At 40.7% G+C, this 22,880-nt stretch overlaps 1 protein-coding gene and 1 pseudogene across 1 annotated transcript in view; one reads left to right on the top strand and one right to left on the bottom strand.

The window, feature by feature from the left end:
* DIPK1A (divergent protein kinase domain 1A) overlaps window positions 1-22,854 on the top strand; it is a 125,306-nt gene extending 102,452 nt beyond the window's left edge. The window contains exons 3-5 of the mRNA XM_030825040.1: window positions 14,064-14,171; window positions 17,972-18,148; window positions 20,851-22,854. Coding sequence (XP_030680900.1) covers window positions 14,064-14,171; window positions 17,972-18,148; window positions 20,851-21,663 — 1,098 coding nt within the window. The 3' untranslated portion in view covers window positions 21,664-22,854. The remainder of the gene's footprint in view (window positions 1-14,063; window positions 14,172-17,971; window positions 18,149-20,850) is intronic.
* LOC115837790 lies at window positions 19,016-19,139 on the bottom strand (annotated as a pseudogene).
* Window positions 22,855-22,880: the final 26 nt, after the last annotated feature.

Below are 22,880 nucleotides of genomic sequence, written 5' to 3' on the forward strand. Positions count from 1 at the left end.
TTTTTTTTTACATTTTCTCTGATTATAGAAATCACTAATTTGTTCATTATTTCAGCAAATCCTATTTGGTGTCTACCCACAAAGAAATTTTACAGTTTGACTTTGTGGGTAAGATTCTCTTGACACAGCGCATTTTGTTTGTTGGGTTCTTTCATAGAGGGAAAAAAAGAGGCAGAGAAGAATATTTCCCTTCTATACATTTCTCAGGACCACATTGTTTAATATTGATCTCTTCTGACATATTCCTCTATGCAAGCAAGTTCTAAGTTTCTACCTGGGTAATAATGAGGAATTACTCACTAAATTACTCTAGCAAACTTTGGGGCCATTATCTGAGCACATCCTTTAAATGGAAGTATTAAAAAATAAAAGGGCCTTTAAATGTTATTACAGTCTCTTTGAAATTTGATTTCTTGGGTAATGGCTTATTGCTTAAAGCAACTTACATAAGATATACTAAATGTAAGATATTTGGAACCATGTTTTCAATTAGATAATGATATATAGCTAACTGTATTTCATTTAGCTTTGCCTTTGCTTAGGATCAATTATTATTTAACTTGAAAAGTTGGTTTTCTGCCATTATCCTGTGTTTTTAAAATATACCGAACCAGTCCTACTTGGAACACACTGCATTTTTTTGTTTTTGTTTTTTGGTTTTTTGGTTTTTTTGAGATGGAGTCTCGCTGTGTTACCCATGCTGGAGTGCAGTGGCACATCTCAGCTCACTGCAGTCTTCACCTCCTGGGTTCAAGAGATTCTCCTGCCTCAGCCTCCCGAGTAGCTGGGATTATAGGCATGTGCCACCACGCCCAGCTAATTTTTTTGTATTTTTAGTAGAGACGGGGTTTCACCATGTTGACCAGGCTGGCCTCGAACTCCTGATTGACCTCAAGTGATCCTCTCACCTTGGCCTCCCAAAGTGCTGAGATTATAGGTGTGAGCCACCACACCTGGCCGGAACACACTGTTTTAAAGTACAAGCTTTTTTCCTTTTAAGAAAAATATAGCCCTTTTCCCTTTATGCCAACTTAAGTCTTTATGAACTTATAAAAAATTTATTAAACAGATTTATTTGAAATCTTAACACACATAAACCCTATTCTAAGGAAATCTCTGTTTTATTTTAATTTTTGTGGGTTTTTTTTTTTTTTTTTTTTTTGTAGAGACAGGGGTCTTTCTATGTTGCCCAGCCTAGTCTTGAACTCTTAGCTTCAAATGATTTCCCCCGCCTCAGCCTCCCAAAGTGCTGGGATTGTAGGCATGAGCCACCACTGCCCGGCCAATCTTAAATCATAGTAGCACTTCTGGTGGACTTCATGTCTTACGCTACACTGTCTTATATTTTGTGGTATTTGCTGTAATCCTGGGACAGGCAGTATCACTGTTAGGATTAACTCATTCCTGTGAAGCAAGAAAGAGACTAAGGGTTAAAGCCAACTTAGAAAAGACAAGCCAGCAATAAAACATTTTATTTTAGTTAAATATTTATTGTCTGCTTACTGCACTGTGCTTGAGCCTGGGGATACAGAGATGAGAGGTATCCCTGCCTTGAGGATGCATACAGACTAGTAGAAGATATGGAAAAATAGGAGGAGCACATAAGTGAGACTGGGATTAGGGTTGCTAGATGTAGCAAATACAAATAAGGATGCTCAGTTACATTTGAATTTAAAATAAACTAGGACTACCTAGTTTATTATATATACCTAGTATATCCCAAATATTGCCAATAAACAACAATAATTTGTCAGCGTAAGTATATCCTAAGCAATATTTTGCTTGGAAACCCTAACGAATACGGTCCCAGAAGACTTTCTGGAAAAGGTTACATCTGAGCTGAATTTGATGAATGAACATTGCAGACAGAAGGAGGCATGTGCAAAGCTACAAACATGAGAAATAATGCTACATTCCAGGCATAGCATAGCTAAAGCAGAGAAGATGAACGGCAGTTTGCAGAGGTGAAGGAAGCAAGGTCAAGCTCATAACAGACCTTGTATATCATGGTAAGGAGTTTGCCTTTTACCTTCAGAGCAGTAGAGAGTCAGTAGAAGTTTTTAAGCAGGGAAGTGACTGATCCGATTTATGTTTTAGAAAAATTTTGCTACTTGAGAGGGTGGATTAGATAGGAGACAGCACAAGCAGGGGGATTTGTTTTATGGCAGTTATAATAATCCAGGCACAAAGTGACGAGGTTTTAAACTATGGCATTGACAGTGGGAATGGAAGGGATGAAACAGCCTCGAAGGATATGAAGGAAATAATTTGATTGCCAGCAATTGGTGACCAGTTGAGTTTGAGAAAATGGGGAAGAACAAGAAACTTAGGACAACTCACTGCTTCCTCCCTCAGTGCCTAGGTGGTTGATGGCACCTTCCACTGAGGCAGGCCATAAAGGAGGACAACCTTGGGACAGAGGAGGGCAGGGTGTGATGGGTTCAGTCTTTGATAGATTGAGTGTGAATTGCTTTCAGATTATCAAAATCGAGAGAGATGTTCAGGTAGCACTTGGATATTTAATTCACGAAAAAGGCCTAGGCTGGGATACAGCCAGGATTCCTCAGAGCTGTGGGAATGTCACTGATGATGGTATACAGAGAACACAAGGAAAATGGAACAAAACCCTAGAAAACACTAATACTTCAGATGGTGAGAAAGGAAGAGAATTCCATAAAGAACACTCATAAAGAGTTGCCAGACAGGTGGTTCGCTTGAGCTCAAGTACAAGATCAGCCTGAGCAATATGGCGAAACCTTGTCTCTACAAAAAATACAAAACTTAGCCGAGTGTGGTAGTGCGTGCCTATAGTCCCAGCTACTTGGGAGGCTGAGGTGGGAGGATCACCTGAGCCCAGGGAGGTCAAGGCTACAGTGAGGCGTGATAACGCCACCGCACTCCAGACTGGGCGGCAGAGTGAGACCCTGTCTCAAAAAAGATTAAAAAGAGTTGCTAGAGAAAGAGGAGGAAAACATGAAGAGAGAAGCCATAGGAAAGAGTTGAAAACAGTGTGGTCAACCAGGACAAATGCTGAATGAGGTTAAATAATATAAGGACTAAAATTTGCAAGTCGGAGATCATTGTTAAAACTGTTATGAGTATTGGCTGAGCGCAGCAGCTCACGCCTGTAATCCCAGCACATTGGGAGGCCCAGTAGCTGGGACTAAGGTGCACATCACCACACCTGGCTATTTTTTTTTTTTTTTTGTATTTTTAGTAGAAATGGGGTTTCACCATGTTGGCCAGGCTGGTCTCGAACTCCTGACCTCAGGTGATCCACCTGCCTCAGCCTCCCAAAGTGCTGGGATTATAGGTGTGAGCCACTGTGTCCAGCCCCCAAGTCTGCCTTTTTAAGTGCTCTATCGACTTGCATGAAAGATTTAGTCAAGGCAAAAGCAATGATACTTCAAAGTAAGTGGGTGGATCACTTGAGGCCAAGAGTTAGAGACCAGCCTGGGCAACAAGACGAAAACCCGTCTCTACTAGAAATACAAAACTTAGCCATGCCTGGTTGTTCTTGCCTGCAATCCCAGCTACCCGGGAGGCTGAGGCACAAGAATTGCCGGAACCCAGGAGGCAGAGGTTGCAGTGACCTGAGATCACACCATTGCACTCCAGCCTGGGTGACAGAGTGAGACCCTGTCTCAAAAAAAAAAAAGAAAGAAAGAAAGAAAAAGAGAGAGAATAGAAAAACTATTAATATATGATTATCTAAATAGATGCATTTGACAAAATTCAATCAATTCTTTGCAAACTAAGAATAGGAGGGAACTTTCTCAACCTGATAAAAGACATTTATGAGAAACCCACAGCCATCATCATATGTAATGGTGAAAGTCTGAATATATAATCACTGATATTAGGATCAAAGCAAGGATATGTACATTGTCATTTCTATTCCACATATTACTGAATATCCTAGTCACTGTAATAAGTCAAGAAAAAAATAAAAGACATAGAGATTGGGAAGGAGTGAGGGAAGGAACAGAATCCACCGATGTTTGATGTAAGTGAGGATTAAGTACCCCCATACAACCTTATTACTAGGTTGTAATGAAAGCAATTTCTGCTAGACATGTAGACATTTATTCAGTCATAAAACATTTTATTTGCAATAAATAAATTTATTTTCAAGCAATCATGAAACATTTCATATAATCTGCATGTAAACTTATTAAAGTTCTAACTCTGCCTTTTTTTTTTCTTTTTTTTTTGAGATGCAGTCTCGCTCTGTCACCCAGGCTGAAGTGCAGTGGTACAATCTCGGCCCACTACAACCTCCTCCTCCTGGGTTCAAGCGATTCTCCTGTCTCAGCCACCCCAGTAGCTGGGACTAAGGTGCACACCACCACACCTGGCTATTTTTTTTTTTTTTTTGTATTTTTAGTAGAAATGGGGTTTCACCGTGTTGGCCAGGCTGGTCTCGAACTCCTGACCTCAGGTGATCCACCTGCCTCAGCCTCCCAAAGTGCTGGGATTATAGGTGTGAGCCACTGTGTCCGGCCCCCAAGTCTGCCTTTTTAAGTGCTCTATCAACTTGCATGAAAGATTTAGTCAAGGCAAAAGCAATGATACTTCAAAGGCAGGCTTGTGTTTCCTTAAAATTAGCATCAGGCCACTAGAAATTCTGAACCAATAATTCTCAATACGTGGTCTCTTAGGCCAGCATGGGCACTTAAAATTAATGCATATTTTCAGCCTAATCCAAGACCTACTGAGTCCAGAAACTCTGAGACACGTCCAGCAAACGTTGTTTTAATCAGCTCTCCGTGCAATCTGAAGCTCTCTAAAGTTTGAGAACCTCTAACTGTAAAACTGTTAGCTCCAGGTACCTCCCTAAGGGTAAAGATTATAGCCTCAACTAGTTCTTAAACCCTCTTCATTAAAAGGTATGGAATATCTCATATTTTAGCCAATCCACATATCTTAGATACCTTTAATTTTACCAATTATCATTCATTTGTAATATTGATCCATCCATTTATCATGCTATTTAACAAACCACAGGCCGGGTGCAGTGGCTCATGCCTATAATCTCAGCACTTTGGGAGACCGAGGCAGGCAGATTGCTTGAGGCCAGTAGCTTGAGACCAGCCTTGGCAACAAATTGACACACCGTCTCTACTAAAAATAAAAAATTAGCCAGGTTGGTGGCATGCACCTGTAATCCTAGCTCCTTAGGAAGCGGAGGTGGGAGGATTGCTTGAGCCCAGGAGGTCAAGGCTGCAGTGAGCTGTGATCATGCCACTGCACTTCCAGCCTGGGCGACAGAGTGAGACCCTGTCTGAAGAGAAAACCACAGATTTCACCAATAAAAGCCAGATTTCCTAATTAACAAAAATCTCAGAAATTGACCAATCTTGATCAAAGTAAGGAGATAAGGAATATAGAAGAGCTTGGAGTAGCTGCCTCGAGCATTGGCTTCCTGATTACAGCTCTAGCCAAGCACCTGTGCATTCCTGATTTGGATATGAGAGACATCTGGACTATAACTATAACACACATATATTAAACTGTGTGTGCTGAGGAATTTTAAAATAAATTGCAAACTCTATTATAACCGAAGGAAGGAAAGAGTGGAGAGGATGTGTGTGTTGCAGGGAGGGGAGAGAGAGATTTGAGCACTTTTAATGGCTGAGAGAGAGAGAAGATGAGAATGCGAACATGAAGTGCAAGTCTAGAAAATGGTGAAGATTTAATATCGTTGATACGGGGACGGGAGAGGGTGTTGACGAGAGACGTGGAAGATTTTCAGGCATTGTTAAGAACCCAACTCTGCTATTTTTTTCCTTAGGAAAAATTGATGAGTTTGTCTGAAATACATTTTTAGAACACAAATCTTAGAAAATTACTTAAAACCTAGTAGTATACATCTGTTCATCGTTATTGCCCCCTTGTGGTACAGTTTCCATAGTTCATGAAATTATTCATTCAACTCGGGTGGGTTTCGTCAAATAAGACTAAAGAGTGCCATCTCCTGGTATGATGAGGTATGTGCAGGCATTTAGGAGAATCACCGGAGTAAAGAAAAATCTTAGGACAAGAAAAACCTTTGATGTTTTCGCTGATTATCCTATGGTAAAGTGGAACATTCTCTATAATTTCTGTGTCTTTTTATTTAGAATATCGTTTTACTGACAGTAATTACAGTTTGTGTGTGTGGCTGTGCCTGAAAAACAACAAAACAAAACAATACAGTACGTGGCCAACCATCCTTTCTATACAAGCATGTGGGAAATTTGCTTTTGGTTTGTGATGGAAGCCACAAGTGGAAGAGCCTGCTCATTGTAACTACCTCTTTGATGAAGCGTTGGCTTGAGGTTTTTGCTCAGAACTAGAATTTGTCTTGTAGCTGAATGCCAGACTAGTCTTTACTGCTTCCCAATAAGTTTACTAATGAGCTACCTGGTTTGTGCTTTTTTAAAAAAAAATGTATTAAATATTATAGAAAAGTATGCAGTTTAATCCTCAATGAGATTTTAAAGCCAAAACCACTATTTATGTTGGTTATTTAATAGACATTTACTGAACACTTAAATACCAAACTGTGCTGTGTGCTAGAGAGGAGGGGAGGTTTGAAGATGAATGTAACCAAGTATCTGCCTTCAAATCATCCAGCTTTCCACAAGGGAAGATAACATGGGCACAAATAATGTTAGATTTGAGAATATACAGAAAGAAGGGAGGAAGAAAATAGTCTCAGGAAAGAAGTATAAACTCCCAAGATGATTTATTGAAAGATGGTTGTGGAAAGAGTCATGTTTAAATCCTGACATTGAACAGAGTTAAGATGAAGTGTTTCTTAAGATTCAGGAGCCCAAGATCAGGACAGTGGAAAGATATCACTCTTTAAGTCCGATCCCATGAATTGTTCATGATAGAGTGCCCTACTTCTGGATAAAAACCCAGCATACACTTCATTCATTCATCCATTTGGCAAGTGCTTTTTTATCTGTATTTGATTATGCATCAGGCATTGTACAAAGTCCTCAGGAAACAAGGATGAAAGTCCTAGCCCTGTTGTGAGTTGCTTGTGTGGAGGGAATGACCAGAGACGCCTTTAGTGGGTGGACTCGGGAGGGGTATCTGACACAGTCGGTGCTAAACCTGCTCTGTATGCTCCTCTCCAACATAAATAATCCTGGTTCTGTTACTTTAGTGGTTAAAAGAACAGGCTCTGGAGGCAGACTATCTGGGCTCAGGCTCCAACTCTGCCATTAACCTGCTCTCTGTAAATTTCTTACCCTCTTCTTAACCTCTCTTGCCTTGGTTTCTTTATCAACAAAATGGAGATAATGGTGATACCTATTCCATAGGGAGATTCTGAGAATTTAAGATATATACATGCAAATCTCATAGAACAGTATTGGCATATAAAAAACAATATGACAGCTGGGCACGGTGGCTCACTCCTGTAATCCCAGCACTTTGGGAGGCCAAGGCAGGCAGATCGCCTGAGGTCAGGAGTTCCAGACCAGCCTAGCTAACATGGTGAAACCCCATCTCTACTAAAAATACAAAAATTAGCTGGGTGTGGTGGCAGGTTCCTATAATCCCAGCTACTCGGGAGACTGAGGCAGGAGAATCACTTGAACCGGGGAGGCAGAGGTTGCAGTGAGCCAAGACCACGCCACTGCACTCCAGCCTGGGTGACAAAAGCGAAACTCCATCTCAGAAAAAAAAAATATATATATATATGACAAACACTGGTATCTACCACCTTCTTAACAAATCTTAACCTTGCCATATTTGCTTCATTTTTAAAAAGAAGTAAAACATTACAGGTATAGTTGAAGCTCTCTTATCCTGCCTGATATTCTCCTTCCTCGCTCTTTAGAGGAACCATCATCTTGAATTTGGTATGAGTTTTTGCCATGATGTTTTTCTACTTTCACTGCATGTGGCAGGGGTACATAAATATTATGTTTATGTTTGCATATATCTAAACTTTAATAAATGGTACTAAACTGCTCGCGTTATTCTGAAATTGTTTCTATTTCACATTATGTTGTTATATCTGGGCCTAATTATTTCATTTTAATGACTGCATAGTATTTCATACTATGAATATACCACTTTATTCAACCATTCTCCTGTTGAAGGGCATTAACGTTCTTACCAATTTTCCACTCTCACAAACTGCATCTGGATGGCAAATCTTCCAGTACTGCACCTAGATGGCATGCTGCAGTCCTTCTAAGACTGTACCCTGGCCTGCGTCGCATCTTTTCTTGTCTTGTCTTTTCTCTTCTTTTCCTTTTCTTTTTTTCCTTCCTTAAAACTAATTTCTCAAGACCAGGCGCAGTGGTTCACACCTGTAATCCCAGCACTTTGGGAGGCCAAGGTGGGTGGATCACCTGAGGTCAAAAGTTCAAGCCCGGCCTGACCAACATGGAGAAACCCCATCTCTACTAAAAATACAAAATTAGCTGGGCATGGTGGTGGACACCTGTAATCCCAGCTACTTGGGAGGCCGAGGCAGGAGAATCGCTTGATCCTAGGAGGTGGAGGTTGCAGTGAGCCAAGATCGCGCCATTGCACTCCAGCCTGGGCAACAAGAGTGAAACTCTGTCTCAAAAAATAATAATAATAATAATAAATAATAAATAAACTAATCTCTTATAGAGTTATTGGCCTGCTTTCTTTGGAAGGAAACATTTTTGGCTATTGATTCAATTTTTTATATGTATTAATCTAATTCAGCTTTTTTGTTTGTTCCTGCATGACTATTATGTGTATTTTTCTAGAAAAATTGTTTATTTCAAATGTATTACCATAAATTGTTTCTATTTTTTGCCATCACTACTCTTTTCTTTCCTAATAATGTTTGTTTCTCCTCTTTTTCTCATAATCAGTCTTGCTAAAGGTGTATCTTTTTTGGTAAAGTTTTCAAAGAACTACCTTTTTATTTTTATTTATTTATTTATTTTGAGACAGGGTCTCACTCTGTCACTCAGGCTGGAGTGCAGTGGCACAATCACATTTCACTGCAGCCTTGACCTCCAGGGCTCAAGCCATCCTCCCACCTCAGCCTCCCGAGTAGCTAGGACACAGGTGTGCATCCACACCTGGCTAATTTTTGTATTTTTTGTAGAGACAAGGTTTTGCCATGTTGCCCAGTCTGGTCTGGAACTCCTGGACTCAAGTGATTCACCCTCCTCAGCCTCCCAAAGTGCTGGGGATTGTAGATGTGAGCCACCACACCTGGCCTGATTTTTTTTCCATTTATTTCTTCATTTATTATTTCTTTTCTCCTACTTCTTTTGAGAGTTTATTTTCATTATTGTTGGGTTTTCTTTTTTATTTTCTTAGAGACAGTCTCACTTTGTTGCCCAGGCTGGAGTACAGTGGCATGATCATGGCAGCCTCAACCTCATGGGTTCAAGGGATCCTCCTTCCTCACCCTCTTGAGTAGCTGGGACTGCAGGCACACACCACCATGCTTGGCTACTTTAAAAAAAAAAATTGTTTAGAGATGAGGTCTCACTATGTTGCCTAGGCTGGTCTTAAACTTCTGGCCTCAAGCAGTCCTCCTGCCTTGATCTCCCAAAGTGCTGGGATTACAGTTTTGAGCCACTGAGCTGGTCTGTTGGGTTTTTTTGTTTGTTTGTTTGTTTGTTTGTTTGGTTGGTTGGTTGGTTGGTTGGTTTTTTAAGTCTCTTTAGTTGAGTGATTATTTATATTCAGTATCTTGGTTTTTTCATCATTGCATTTAAATTTGGAAATTGCTATAATTTTCACTCTGAGAACTGCTTTGGCTGCCTCTCACAAGTTTTGATATGTATACTTGTATTGTTGTTCACTTCTAAATATTTCTGCATTTCCACGGTAATTTCTACTTTAACCCACAAATTATTTAGGAATGTACTTTTTAGTTTCCAAACATATGTTTGTTTTTTTGTTTTACTTTTTACTTTTTAAAAAAATGGTACAGCTTTTTGGTCATTTTTTTTTTTCTCTTTTCTTTTGCAGTGGGCCATGTTTGAGCTATGGGACTTCAGCTTGACTTTATTTCTTCCACTTATTTTTTATTTATTTGTGGTCAGAGAATGTGGTCTATATGATATAACTTCCTTGGAAACCCTAAACCATACCTACAGGAACTTTCACTCAAGCTCCTCCTAATGAGGCCTCAGACTTCCCATCACCTTTGCATCAAGGAAGAAACAGGCCAATGAAATTGCTGGCCATCTGCTACCAAGCAGATATGCATAACAGATGGTTCTGCATTTTCTAAAATATCCCCAGAGGTTGACCAGATGGAAGAAAGGCATTGGGCCTCTCCCAAGTGGCCTCCCAAACTTGAGTTTAAGAACTAGATTGCTTTGCTCCTCTCCTGAAGATGAAACTTAATATTCTTAGCTACAGACAGATCTGAAAGAGAAACCAGGTCATAGCCAAGGGCTTGTCCAGGAACTTCTCCACTACTACTAGCTGAAGGGCAACAGCGCCTTGGTGTTGACACTTAACTCTGCACATGGGCAGGGCTCTTGATCTCTATCAGGACTGCCCTTATCCTTAAAGCAAACTGTAAAGAGTGTTGGTAGGAGGGTACAGGAGGCAGGCCTGAGGAGCCTGTGCCATTCTGAGCAATATACAATAGTCATTAAGAGGTGGGCTCTGGAGCCAAACTGACTGGGTTGGAATCCTGGCTTTATTATTTTGTAGTTGTGAACAAATTACTTAACAGATATTTCTGTTTCTGTTTTCTTATCTTTTAATGGATATTAGTTTCCACCTCCCAGGGTTGTTGTCATGGTAATAAATGTATAGTGCTAGGAACAATGCGTGACACATAAGAAGCACCTACTATCAGGTATTATATAAACAGTTTTTATTGGCAGGTACAGTGGCTCATGCCTGTAGATCTAGCAGTTTGGGAGGCTGAGGTGGGAAGCTTGCATGAGTCCAGGAATTTGAAACCAGCCTGGGCAACAAAGTGAAACCCCATCTCTACAAAAAATTAAAAAATTAACCAGGCATAGTGGCACATTCTTGTAGTCCCAGCTACTCGAGACTGAGGCAAGAGGATCACTTGAGCCTGGGAGGTCGAGGCTGTGGGGAGCCATGATCGTGCCATTGCACTCCAGTCTGGGCAACAGAGTGAGACTCTGTCTCAAAAAAAAATTTAAAAATCAGTTTCTATTAATTCAATTACCTGAGCTGTTTTCATTCCAGTCCATTTCAACTGGCTTTCATGTTCCATTTCTCTATTCATCTCTTTGTTGGCTGAAATTCCTTCTCTAATCATTTCTTCAAGAGATGTTCATGGAAATTATATTTTCTGAACCTTATGTGTTCAAAAACATTTGGTGCCTACTGAAAGAAAGTTCAGCTATGTAAAATAATCATAGCTATGACTGAACACTTATTAAAGTCACAGGTGATCTATACTTATACTATTTAATCCTCATAATGATGCTGTAAATTAAGACCTATTAACATCCCCTTCACAGATGAGACTATTAGGACTCAGGCGAGTCTCACTTCCTTTCCCAAAGCCTCCGCTGGCATTGCACCGCTGTTGTCTACTATTGAATGTGGCTATGGAGAAATCCGGGGCCAATCTGATTGGTTTCCCCTTAAAGGTGCCTTGAGCTTTTTGCCTGGATACTCAAAGGATAACTTATTTTTGAAGTCCAGTGAACCTCAGTGGGATATGTCACAGGGGTCATTCTTGTCAGTTTTTCTTGGGACATTCATTGTATGTCCTTTCAATCTGTAGATTAAAGTGTTTTAATTTATGTGAAGTTTCCCTTGAATTCTACTTTGAATATTTTTTCTTTTCCACTTGTTCCCATTCTCCTTCATATGGACATGGTGGATATACTTTGTCTTTTATATCTATACATTTATCTTAAATTCATTTATTTTATTTATTTTTAAATTTCCATTTCATTTTGCTTGCATTTCTCACCTTGTCCTCCAGAGTTTTTTTTTGTTATTGTTGTTGTTGTTGTTTTAAGACAGGGTCTCACTCTGTCACCCAGGCTGGAGTAAAGTGGTGTGATCTTGGCTCACTGCAACCTCTGCCTCCCGGGCTCAAGCGATCCTCCTACCTCAGCCTCCCAAGGAGCTAGTACTACATGTATGTGCCCCCCCACCCAGATAATTCTTTTGTATTATTTGTAGAGATGGGGTCTTTCTGTATTGCCCAGGCTGCTCTCGAACTCCTGAGCTCAAGCGATCTGCCTGCCCAGCCTCCCAAAGTGCTGTTGTTACAGGGATGAGCCACCACGCCTGGCCTAGTCCTCCTAAATCTTACTGTGTTTTATCCCTGTCTGTCTTTCCCCTCATTTATAATGTGGCTTTTATTTCTAGATGTTTTATTTTCCTTCCTGTCTGAGTTCTGTTAGCTTATTTTAAACTTCCTTCTATTGCCTCATCATTTCTTCTGCTTTGAAGTCTTATTTTAAACTGGTTCAGTAAGTCCTTTAAATTCATAACAATATGTTTGGTCTGTTTCATAGCAACATTCTTCTAGAAATTTTTTTCTTTTTTTTTGAGACGGAGATTCACTCTTCTTGCCCAGGCTGGAGTGCAATGGTGTGATCTCGGCTCACTGCAACCTCCGTCCCCCCAGATTCAAGCGACTCTTCCACCGCAGCCTCCTGAATACCTGGGATTACAGGCATGCACCACCACGCCCAGCTAATTTTGTATTTTTAGTAGAGGCAGGGTTTCTCCATGTTGGTCAGGCTCGTCTCGAACTCCTGACCTCAGGTGATCTACCCGCCTCGGCCTCCCAAAGTGCTGGGATTATAGGCGTGAGCCACTGCACCCTGCCTAGAAAATTTTTTTTATCTGACATTTGCTTTTCCTATTCCATTCTTCCTAATTCTTGTAGATTTGCTGTATAGATCTTTTGCTTGTTTGGTTTTGATTATTACTCATTACTGAGTGAAATGAGGTCTCTCCTTCAGCCAGCCATGTGTGGGAAGCAACTGGGCAGTGAACTGAGCTGGTAGTGAAGCTGCTTGTGGCCCTCTCTCCCAACCATAGTTCATCAACAGACTGCCTCCAGCAAAGAGAACATTTCTGAGGATTTTATCATTCAGGCTTGTCTTATCTTACTATTTCATGGTGCCAAATAGAGTTCTGTGCCCCTTAAACCTTTGTTGCAACCAGGATAATGGTTCTGCTCCACAGATGTACCACCTACTTGGTGCTCTGCCAACTTTGCCTGAGAGTGGGGACCACAGCAGATGTTTAATCTCAGCATACTTCTAGGCTCTGGTGTAATCTTCACTGAATTTGGCAGGTCATCCTCATTTATTGTGCCTAGGGTTTCATTGGTACCATATTTTTTCAGAGAGTGGATGGGTTTTTTTCCCTTTCTTGTTTTTGGGTGATCTCAAGGATGACAACATGACAGAGGTAACTTTATTTTGTTATTCGAAACTTTATTTATTTTAAAACCAGAAGTTTTTTTTTGTTTTTTTTTTTTTTTTTTTTGAGACAGGGTCTCACTCTCTCACCCAGGCTGGAGTGCAGTGGCATGATCTCGGCTCACCACAACCTCTGCCTTCCAGGCTCAAGTGATTCTTCTGCCTCAGCCTCCCAAGTAGCTGGGATTACAGGCGCCCGCAACCACGCCTGGCTAATTTTTGTATTTTAGTAGAGACGGGGTTTCATCATGTTAACCAGGCTGGTCTCGAACTCCTGACCTCAAATGATCCACCAACCTTGGCCTCCCAAAGCGCTGGGATTACAAGCGTGAGCCACAGCGCCTGTCCTAAAACCGGAACCATTTTTAAAAATAGAGTGCCTCTATTCTTGGAAGGAGTAGGTAACATACCGACCATGTCAAGTAACATACCACCTTAAACCATGTCATGTGGGAAAAATAGTTTCAAAATTCTACGCACGCCCCAACAGCAACAAGCTTTCTCATAATCATATAGGTGTAAGTAACAGAGCTTAGATCAAATCCAGGTCTGTCTAAGTCCAAAGCCTCAGTTCTTTTTGTCATAGAACTTTCTCATAAAGGATATAGATATCTCTTTATGCTTCTTCTTATGAGTATTTTTCTATTAACTACTTTTTTATCTCTTGGTTTTTAGTGTGACAAGTACAAGACTGGAGTTATTGATGGGCCTGCATGTAACAGCCTTTGTGTTACAGAAACTCTTTACTTTGGAAAATGCTTATCCACCAAGCCCAACAATCAGGTATGGACATTATGAATAAACATTCCAGAATTATAGTGTACTCTAATTTTACCAGAAATTAAAGGCATTATTAAAAGAATTCTTGAACCAAAGCTTTGAGACATTATATTATTTCAATTTTGTATGCTTTGATTCATTCATTCAACAGACATTTATTTTAATTTTTTGAGATAGGATCTGTTGTCCAGGCTGGAGTACAGTGGTGAGATCTCTGCTCACTGCAACCTCCACTTCCCAGGCTCAACTGAGCCTCCCACCTCAGCCTCCCATGTAGCTGGGACTACAGGCTCACACAACCACACTTGGCTAATTTTTTGTATTTTTGTAGAAACAGAGTCCCGCCATGTTGCCCAGGCTGGTCTCGAACTCCTGAGCTCAAGCAATCCACCCGCCTTGGCCTCCCAAAGTGCTGGGATTATAGATGTGAGCCACTGCACCTGGCCAGTCAACAGATATTTATTAATCTATCCCCAGTATATTCCAGACACTGTTTTGTTTTGTTTTTGTTTTTCTGTCAGCACTTGATCTTAGATGCTGTTTTAGTTACCAGGAATACAATGGTGATTGAGGCAACCTGGTGCGGTGGCTCATGCATGTAATCCCAACACTTTGGGAGACCGAGATCAGAGGACCACTTGAGCCCAGGAGTTTGAGACCAGCCTGGGCAATGTAGTGAGACCCTGTCTCTCCAAAAAAAAAAAAGCCAGGTGTGGTGGCACACAGCTGTAGTTCTAGCTACTCAGGAGGCTGAAGTGGGAAGATTGCTTGAGCCCAGGAGGTCGAGGCTGCAGTGAGCTATGGTCCCACCACTGTGCTCCAGCCTGGGTGACAGAGTGAGTGAGTGTCTCAAAAATAAAAAATAAAAATAAAAAAATACAGACAGCCAGGCCCAGTGGCACACGCCTGTAAACCCAGCACTTCGGGAGGCCAACGTGGGTGGTTTGCTTTAGTCCAGGAGTTTGAGGCCTTCCTGAGCAACATAGCAAAACTCTGTCTCTACAAAAAATACGAAAATTAGCTGGGTGGCCAGGCACGGTGGCGTACACCTGTAATTCCAGCACTTTGGGAGGCTGAGGCAGTAGGTCATTTGAGGCCAGGCGCTCAAGACCAACCTGAGCAACACTGCGATACCCCATCTCTACTAAAAACACAAAAAATTAGCCGGGTGTGGTGGCACATGCCTGTAATCCCAGCTACTCCAGAGGCTGAGGCACAAGAAGCACTTGAACCTGGGAGGCAGAGGTTCCAGTGAGCCAAGATCTCACATCACTGCACTCCAGCCTGGACAACAGAGCGAGACTCTGCCTCAAAAAATATATGTATTAGCTGGGTGTGGTGGCACACACCTATGGTCCCAGCTACTCCGGAGGCTGAGGTGGGACGATCACTTGAGCCCAGGAGGTCAAGGCTGCAGTGAGCCATGTTCATGTCACTGTACTCCAGCCTGGGCGACAGAGTAAGACCCTGTCTCAGAAAAAAAAAAAAAAAAAACAAAAAAAAAACAAAAAAAAACACACACAAGATTGCTTCCCTTATAGACCTTACATGATCCCAGAGGGACAGGAGATACAAACAGTTGATAAATAAATAAATAAATAAACAAAATAATTGTAGAATATGGTGTGTTCTGTAGGAGACACAGAGGGCAAATTGATAGAGAATGCAGTGTCGGGATGGCGACAAGTGCTTCAGAGGATGTGATCAGAGAAGTCCTTTCTGAAATAATATTTGAACTTATACCTTAATAAAGAATTCATAGGCATGGGCAAAGGACAGGATGAACTAAATCACAAAAGAACTGCAAACAGCTGATGAACATAATGAAAAAAAATTCTACCTTTTCATCAGAGAAATAAGAATAAAACAATAGAATATCTAATTGGGGTAGAAGAAAATACAACAAAACATCTGGAGCAGTGGAAAATTGCATTTTAATGTTCATCTTATGGTTCCTAAATTTTCCTATATAAATATGCGTTATTCTTATAGAAATTTAAAATTTTAAGTTGACAATATTAATCATGTTAAAGACAATTTCTAAAACAAAGTCCAACATTTGAGTGTCTCCTGCATGCCAGGCACTGTTTGAGGCACTGAGGGAGACAGATAAAGCCTTTGGCCACATGTTCTAATGTGAGATGAGACAGATAGTAATGAGCTGATAAATAAATAAATATGATAATTTTAGACAGTGCAAAAGGCTATGAGGATAATAAAACAGGGTTAGAGGTGACCTGGGGGTGGAAGAGGATCTCTTCTAGACTGGGGGTCAGGGAAGGCTTTCTTTTTTTTTTTTTTTTTTTTTTTTTTTTGAGACGGAGTCTCGCTCTGTCGCCCAGGCTGGAGTGCAGTGGCGCAATCTCGGCTCACTGCAAGCTCCGCCTCCCGGGTTCACGCCATTCTCCCGCCTCAGCCTCTCCCAGTAGCTGGGACTACAGGCACCCGCCACCACGCCCGGCTAATTTTTTGTATTTTTAGTAGAGACGGGGTTTCACTGTGGTCTCGATCTCCTGACCTCGTGATCCGCCCGCCTCGGCCTCCCAAAGTGCTGGGATTACAAGCGTGAGCCACCGCGCCCGGCCGGAAGGCTTTCTAAATGCAATGTCTGATCTGAGACTTGAATGATGTAAAGGAGCCAGCCACGTGAAGATCTGGGAGAATACATTCCAGGCAGAGCCAGCAGCAAGTGAAGCAAGTCAGGAAGCAGAAACAAGCATGACAGCTTCAACCTGTCACAGAAAGACCAGTGTAGCTGGAACTTTGAGAAATGGAGTACGTGGTACAAGATCAGGCTGGAGACAGGCGAGGCTAGCTCAAATGGAGCCCAACCGGTCACGGAAAGGACTTTGGACTTTAATTGATATGGGAACTTATTAGAGGGTTTGGGGCAAGGCAGTGAAATAATGTTTTGTTTGGATTAATATTAAGAATTAATATGATCTTTTTTTTTTTTTAATGTAGAAGAGGGGCAACCTATCCTAGTGGTAAAGACCTCAGCTCTTTTCAGCATGTTACTTCACCTGTCTCTGCTTCAGTTTCCCCATTAGTGAAATAAGTATAATGATAGTACCTACCACCTAAGGTTGGTACAAGGATTAAAATAATAACATAAATCAGTAAAAGCCAGGTGTGGTGGCTCATGCCTATAATCCCAGCAACTTGGGAGGCTGAGGCCGGTGGGTCACTTGAGGCTAGCAATTCAGGACCAGCCTGAGCAATACAGCAAGACCCCATCTCTACAAAAATTTTTTTTTTGATTAGCCAGGTTTAGTGGTACGTGCCTATAGTCCTAGCTACTTGGGAGACTGAGGCAGGAAGATTCCTTGAGCTCAGGACTTCTAGGCTGCAATGAGCTATGATTATGCCACTGAACTCCAGCCTGGGTGACAGAGCAAGACCCTGTCTCTAAAATAAATTAGTAGACCATAGGACATAGTTAACACTATATAATATTAGTTTGATAAATAACTAGATACTTAAATAGTAGTTAATTCTGGGGAAGTGGGATTATGGAAGTAGAATGTTTGGGAACTTTGCTTTTGCCTTACATCCTTCTCATTGGACTTTTTGAAAAATATATTTAGGCATGCATTACTCTTATAATTAAAAAAATTAGTTTAAGGAAAAAATCTTGAGTATGATTTCAAGTTGGCAGTTCAAAAATAAAGTCACACCTTAACCTCAATGTTTGATGCTTGTTTTGTTTTGTTTAGAGGGGGAGGACCCTAAAAATATAGTGGTATATTTTTTAGAGTTTTCTACTCAGTATAATACATAACTTGCCACTTTTTTTTACATAGATGTATTTAGGGATTTGGGATAATCTACCAGGTGTTGTGAAATGTCAAATGGAACAAGCGCTTCATCTTGATTTTGGAACTGAATTGGAACCAAGAAAAGAAATAGTGCTATTTGATAAGCCAACTAGAGGAACTACTGTACAGAAATTTAAAGAAATGGTCTATAGTCTCTTTAAGGTAAGCATACCCATTCATATGTTGCTAGTGTGAAGTGGGACTCTTCGAAGGAATTGGCAGGAACTCATCCTAAGCCATTAAAGTGTTGATATTCTTTGACCTCTATCAGGTACTGCGTCCTGAGGAAATAATTCTAAGAGGCCGGGCGCAGTGGCTCACGCCTGTTATCCCAGCACTTTGGGAGGCCAAGGCAGGAGGATCGCTTGAACCCAGGAGTTCAAGTCCAGCCTGGGCAACATAGTAAGACCTCAGCTATATATATATATATGCCAGGAGTGGTGGCATGTGCCTGTAGTCCTAACTACTTGAGAGGCTGAGGTGCAAGGATTGCTTGAGTCTGGGAGGTCGAGGTTGCAGTGAGCCAAGATCTCACCACTGCACTCCAGCCTGGACGACAAAGTGAGACCCTGTTTCAAAAAAAAAACAAAGAAAAATCTGTGTTGGAGAATGTTTATTTATGATAGCTAAAAATGTCCAGATATGAGGAGGGAGTTCATTAATTAATCGGAGTGCTGTACAGTTTGACATGAAAATTAATTCAAAAACGGTGAAATAAAATGAGTATACTCTTAGAATTGTGGTTATGAGAGGCTGGGAAGGGTACAGAGGAGAGGAAGATAAGGAGAGGTTGGTTAACAGATAGAAAATTACAGCTAGATAGGCAGAATAAGTTCTAGTGTTCTATAGCACTATAGGGTAAAGGGATTAATAATTTTTGGATATTTTCAAAAAACTAAAAGAGGATTGTGAATGTTCACAACACGGTGATAACTGTTTGAGACATAAATATGCTAATTACCTTGATTTGATCATTACACATTGTATGTGTGTATTGAAATATCACTCTGTATCCCATGAATTTTTTTTCTATGTGCTCCCATTCACAATACAGACAAGGCACAGGGCCTGGGCTGAGGTGTACATGGGAGTTTACCTCCTCATTCTATACAGTCAGTATAAGAACACAGCCTGGGGTAAGCACCAGGAGGCCTGGGGATTTTTTTTTTTCTCTTTTTTTCAAAGATGGTTGGTTTTTTGTTTTGTTTTGTTTTGGCAGGGTCTTGCCCTGGTGCCCAAGCTGGAGTGTAAAGTGGCATGATCTCGGCTCATTGCAGCCTCAGCCTCCTGGGTTTAAGCCATCCTCCTGCCTCAGCCCCCCAAGTAGCTGGGATCACAGGCGCACCACCGCACCTGGCTAATTTTTTTTTTTTAGACGGAGTCTCGCTCTGTTGCCCAGGCTGGAGTGCAGTGGCATGGTCTCGGCTCACTGCAACCGTGCCTCCTGGATTCAAGCAGTTCTCCTGCCTCAGCCTCCCAGAGTGCTGGGATTACAGGCGTGAGCCACTGCATCCAGCATTTTTTTTTGTTTTTTTTCAGCAGAGACGGTTTTTTTTTTTTTTTTTTTTTTAAGCATAGACAGGGTTTCACCATGTTGCCCAGGCTGGTCTAGAACTCCTGAGCTCAAGCTATCTGCCCATCTTGGCTTCCAAAAGTGCTGGAATTACAGGCTTGAGCAATTGTGCCCATCAGTATCCCATAAATTTGTAGTTATTACATGTCACGAAAACTAATGGGAAAAAAGCATAGCAGTTCCTCCTATGAAAAAAAAAAAAAGATACTCTGCAAATTATTTTTTTAATTTAAAGAAGTACCAATATAGGCCGGGCGCAGTGGCTCACGCCTGTAATCCCAGCACTTTGGGAGGCCGAGACAGGCGGATCACAAGGTCAGGAAATCAAGACCATCCTGGCTAACACGGTGAAACCCCATCTCTACTAAAAATACAAAAAAAATTAGCTGGGCGTGGTGGTGGGTGCCTGTAGTCCCAGCTACTCAGGAGGGTGAGGCAGGAGAATGGCGTGAACCTGGGAGGCAGAGCTTGCAGTGAGCCGAGATCGCCCCACTGCACTCCAGCCTGGGCAAAAAAGCAAGACTCCGTCTCAAAAAAAAAAAAAAGAAATACTAATATAAAGATTAAATAGAAATAAAAGAAAGTTTTAGGAAAAAGTTTTATTTTCATTGCTTTTATTTTCACTCAAATTTTTTGTTTGGCCATTTTACATGTATTTCAGACTAACGGAAATACCTTTTAACCTTCATTATTGTAATACTACTATTTGAACAAAATAATTATTAATGTGATAAATACAAAATAGGATAAAATAATTAGGCCAGGAATTGTGGCTCATGCCTGTAATCCGAGCACTTTGGGAGGCTGAGGTAGGAGGATCACCTGAGTCCAGGAGTTTGAGACCAGCCTGGGCAACATAGTGAGATCCCCATCTCTAAAAAAAAGAAAATAATTTTTAGTTGACCCTTATTGTAACTTTGATGTAAGTACATTACAGTACAATTTTTCAAGTCCACATATGAGGCGGTGGTTTTTTAATGTATGAATGAGGAATAATTACTTTGTTGGTTAACTATCTAAAGGGCCTGAAGGGGACAGGGGAGTTAATGGCCATTTCCTAATAAACAGACAAGTATTTTAAAGTGGGTTTTACTGCAGTTACATAAAGTATGGTTCTAGTTCACTTAGGAAGCATCATAAATATTTGGAGATATAATACATTAAGTTCCTTTATGGGGATTCAGTACCAAGATTATTTCTAGCATGGTTAATAATGCCCATAAAGGAACTTAGTATGTCGCATGGGAGGTATTTTTCATTCCTTCTGTATAACTAGCCAAATTCTTGACAGGCAAAATTGGGTGACCAAGGAAACCTCTCTGAACTGGTTAATCTCATCTTGACGGTGGCTGATGGAGACAAAGATGGCCAGGTTTCCTTGGGAGAAGCAAAGTCAGCATGGGCACTTCTTCAACTGAATGAATTCCTTCTTATGGTGATACTTCAAGATAAAGAACATACCCCCAAATTAATGGGATTCTGTGGTGACCTCTATGTGATGGAAAGTGTTGAATATACCTCTCTTTATGGAATAAGCCTTCCTTGGGTCATTGAACTTTTTATTCCATCTGGGTTCAGAAGAAGCATGGATCAGCTGTTCACACCATCATGGCCAAGAAAGGCAAAAATAGCCATAGGACTTCTAGAATTTGTGGAAGATGTTTTCCATGGCCCCTACGGAAATTTCCTCATGTGCGATACTAGTGCCAAAAACCTAGGATATAATGATAAGTATGATTTGAAAATGGTGGATATGAGAAAAATTGTGCCAGAGACAAACCTGAAAGAACTTATTAAGGATCGTCACTGTGAGTCCGATTTGGACTGTGTCTATGGCACAGATTGTAGAACTAGCTGTGATCAGAGTACAATGAAGTGTACTTCAGAAGTGATACAACCAAACTTGGCAAAAGCTTGTCAGTTACTCAAAGACTACCTACTGCGTGGTGCTCCAAGTGAAATTCGTGAAGAATTAGAAAAGCAGCTTTATTCTTGTATTGCTCTCAAAGTCACAGCAAATCAAATGGAAATGGAACATTCTTTGATACTAAATAACCTAAAAACATTATTGTGGAAGAAAATTTCCTACACTAATGACTCTTAGTTCATTTGGACATAATTACCATTTTAAGAAACTTGCCACTTTCAAAGAACAATTTTGAGCATTTAAAAAAAATGGCTTCAGATTCCTGCCAGTTACACAAAACTCTTTCCCCCCAGGCCTGAGAAGCCATCAGTATGTGATTACTGAAGTAATGGCAGGTGTAGGATCAACAGGTCCCCAAGATGTCATTCCTGCCCTTTTAGAAGCCCTGTTACATCTCTGAAGTACATTCATTGTGTAACTATTTTGACTGACTTTAAAAACCAATGCTGTGAAGCTTCATTCCATAAACATCAACAGTGAGTGATTTGTAGATTTACCCTAGCCAAAATACAAATGCTGGAAGCATTGTGTTTGCATTGAAGCTGCTGTTCAACAAGAAAATTTATAAATTTACTAACGTCTTAGCATGGTAAAGTTTGCACATTAACAGAAATTAAAACTGCAAAGCAGGTTAAACTTGCTTCTTTATAAACAGATGTTGGGTTTATAGCATGGTTTATTGTATTGAAGACTTAAACACCCATTTTTAACCTCATTCAGACATCAGCTGTTATGTGTAGCTTCACAATGGTTCAAGTGGCTTACTTCAAGAAATCTTATACTTGACAGTACACCAATTTTATTGACTAAAAATGGATGAACTTACCTAAAGATTCAAAGGGCCCATCTTAGTATCACGCAGCTGACTGAGCCCTTCAAAACTGACATCTTAAGGCCCAATCAAGATCCACATATCCTGATTTTGAGCTATGTGAAAGTGGGACTGTAAGTGCAAGACTAAAATAAATTATAGCAGACTTTTTAGTAATAACTTTCCATTTTCAAACAGTGTATCCTGTGGGCCAAAGGGCTATTTCTTAAAGAGGCATGCAAATGTATTAATCTAATGTTTTTTTCCCCATGTAAGGTTTAGTATTTGCTCCTCTTTCATATTATTTTCACATGTATACTCAGATTTGGCATGTACCTTTCAACATCTCCATAAAATTAAACACCTTTTGGAGAAAAGATCCAGTATTTTCTGCTCAAAAGTTTCACCTACTTAATGTGGACGTGTCAAAAGTCGATGTGACCTTCACTGGACAGCTTTCTCTCAAAACTTTCAACGCTATGGATTAGCACCAGTTTTGTTTAAGGTACTTTTCCCATTAATCATCTGGTTATAATAAATGGATGGAAGAAATACTTCCCAGTGATGGTTGGTCTGTTGCTTG

The sequence above is a fragment of the Nomascus leucogenys genome, chromosome 12 (assembly GCF_006542625.1).
Source record: "Nomascus leucogenys isolate Asia chromosome 12, Asia_NLE_v1, whole genome shotgun sequence".
NCBI classification, from domain to species: domain Eukaryota; kingdom Metazoa; phylum Chordata; class Mammalia; order Primates; family Hylobatidae; genus Nomascus; species Nomascus leucogenys.